General features: G+C 39.6%; 1 protein-coding gene across 1 annotated transcript; it reads left to right on the plus strand.

Moving 5' to 3' along the window:
• Window positions 1-5: 5 nt before the first annotated feature.
• LOC111389702 (zinc finger CCCH domain-containing protein 2-like) lies at window positions 6-1,230 on the plus strand (the record flags this gene model as incomplete). The annotated part of the gene is made up of 1 exon (XM_023014648.1): window positions 6-1,230. A coding segment is annotated over one exon (964 nt), but the record flags the coding sequence as incomplete, so codon positions are not given.
• Between the last annotated feature and the right edge of the window lie 254 nt (window positions 1,231-1,484).

A 1,484-nucleotide genomic window follows, 5' to 3' on the forward strand; every position in this document is an offset into this window, starting at 1 on the left:
ACAAGGGAAATCAATATTCCGCCGAGGAAACTGCTCAGCCGCCGCTCTGCCACCGCTCAGGCGGCTGAGATGTTGATGGACTCCCCCAAATCCGCCGATGATGGCCTGTTTCAGAGATTCTTGCCGTACAATAACTTCGATGATGATGATGCAGACCCTTACTCCTCAGATCGTTTCAGAATGTACGAATTCAAGGTTCGGAAGTGCACTCGAAGCCGTAGCCACGACTGGACTGATTGTCCCTTTGCTCATCCCGGAGAAAAGGCCCGGAGAAGGGATCCCAGAGGGTACCATTATTCTGGTACTGTGTGTGAAGAGTTTCGTAAAGGCCATTGCAGCAAAGGGGATAATTGCGAGTTTGCGCATGGAGTTTTCGAGTGTTGGCTTCATCCAATGCGATATCGAACTGAGGCTTGTAAAGATGGTAAGAATTGTAAGCGAAAGGTCTGTTTTTTCGCGCACTCCACGAGACAGCTTCGTATTTTATCTGATAACTCTTCTCCTCCACTGATTTCTCCGGTTTCTATCGATTTGAACCATTGCTGTGTTCATTGTCACTCTATGATTGCTTCTCCAACTTCTACTTTAATAGGCTTGTCTCATCTGTCATCCCCTCCATTTTCGCCACCGATTTCTCCTGTCAAAACACCTGAGTTTTCGCGTCGTCCACTCGAATCTTCTGCTCTGAATGAATTTAGTTCTGGTGGGTTGAGTTACAAGGATGCCTTGACTGAACTTATGGGGAATTTGGAAGCCATGAATCTGACTGAAGGTGCTTCATCACGTGGGAATTTATTCAATCTTGATCCTGAACAATCCCAATTTTTGTTCTCCCCTTCGACCCGAAATCCTGCAGGTTCAAACAGATTCTTCAATGGGGAATTTTCAAGCAGGGATTTCACTGAGGCCAACAAGTACAACAATGAAAGTGGACCTGATTTTGGGTGGGTGAATGATCTTTTAACCTAAATAATTATTGATAAAAAGGATAATGGACCACAATATGGTAGCCATGGTGGTGATGGTGATGGAAAAACTGAAGGAGATATTAAAGGGTTTTTGTACACAATCCACATGTATGTACTCAATCCAAAGTGTGTGTAATATTATTTTGCTCAATGTTCTTAAGATTTTTGTTGATGTATTGGACTGTACTAAATGGTGTATGCGAATTCAATAATGTGGTAATTTCTGTATTTTAATAAATTCCAACTCTATTTTGCTTTTGTAGTTATTGATGAATTTAATTGTTTCAGTTCATCTAAATTCAGTTTGAGTTTAGTTAAATTTTATTTAGTTGTATAAATTAGCTTGCTTGCAGTTTAATTTAGAAACTTTGCTTATAAGCTTGGCTGATGACTAAGGAAAAATTAAGTCTCCATTAAAATTAATAATTTTTTTTTAGGAGAATCTCTCTCTTGTAATATTATTTTATAGAGGAAATTTCACAAAATGTCCATTTTTATCTAGTCATTTGCAAAAAT

This window comes from Olea europaea, unplaced genomic scaffold (genome assembly GCF_002742605.1).
Source record: "Olea europaea var. sylvestris unplaced genomic scaffold, O_europaea_v1 scaffold6119, whole genome shotgun sequence".
NCBI lineage: Eukaryota > Viridiplantae > Streptophyta > Magnoliopsida > Lamiales > Oleaceae > Olea > Olea europaea.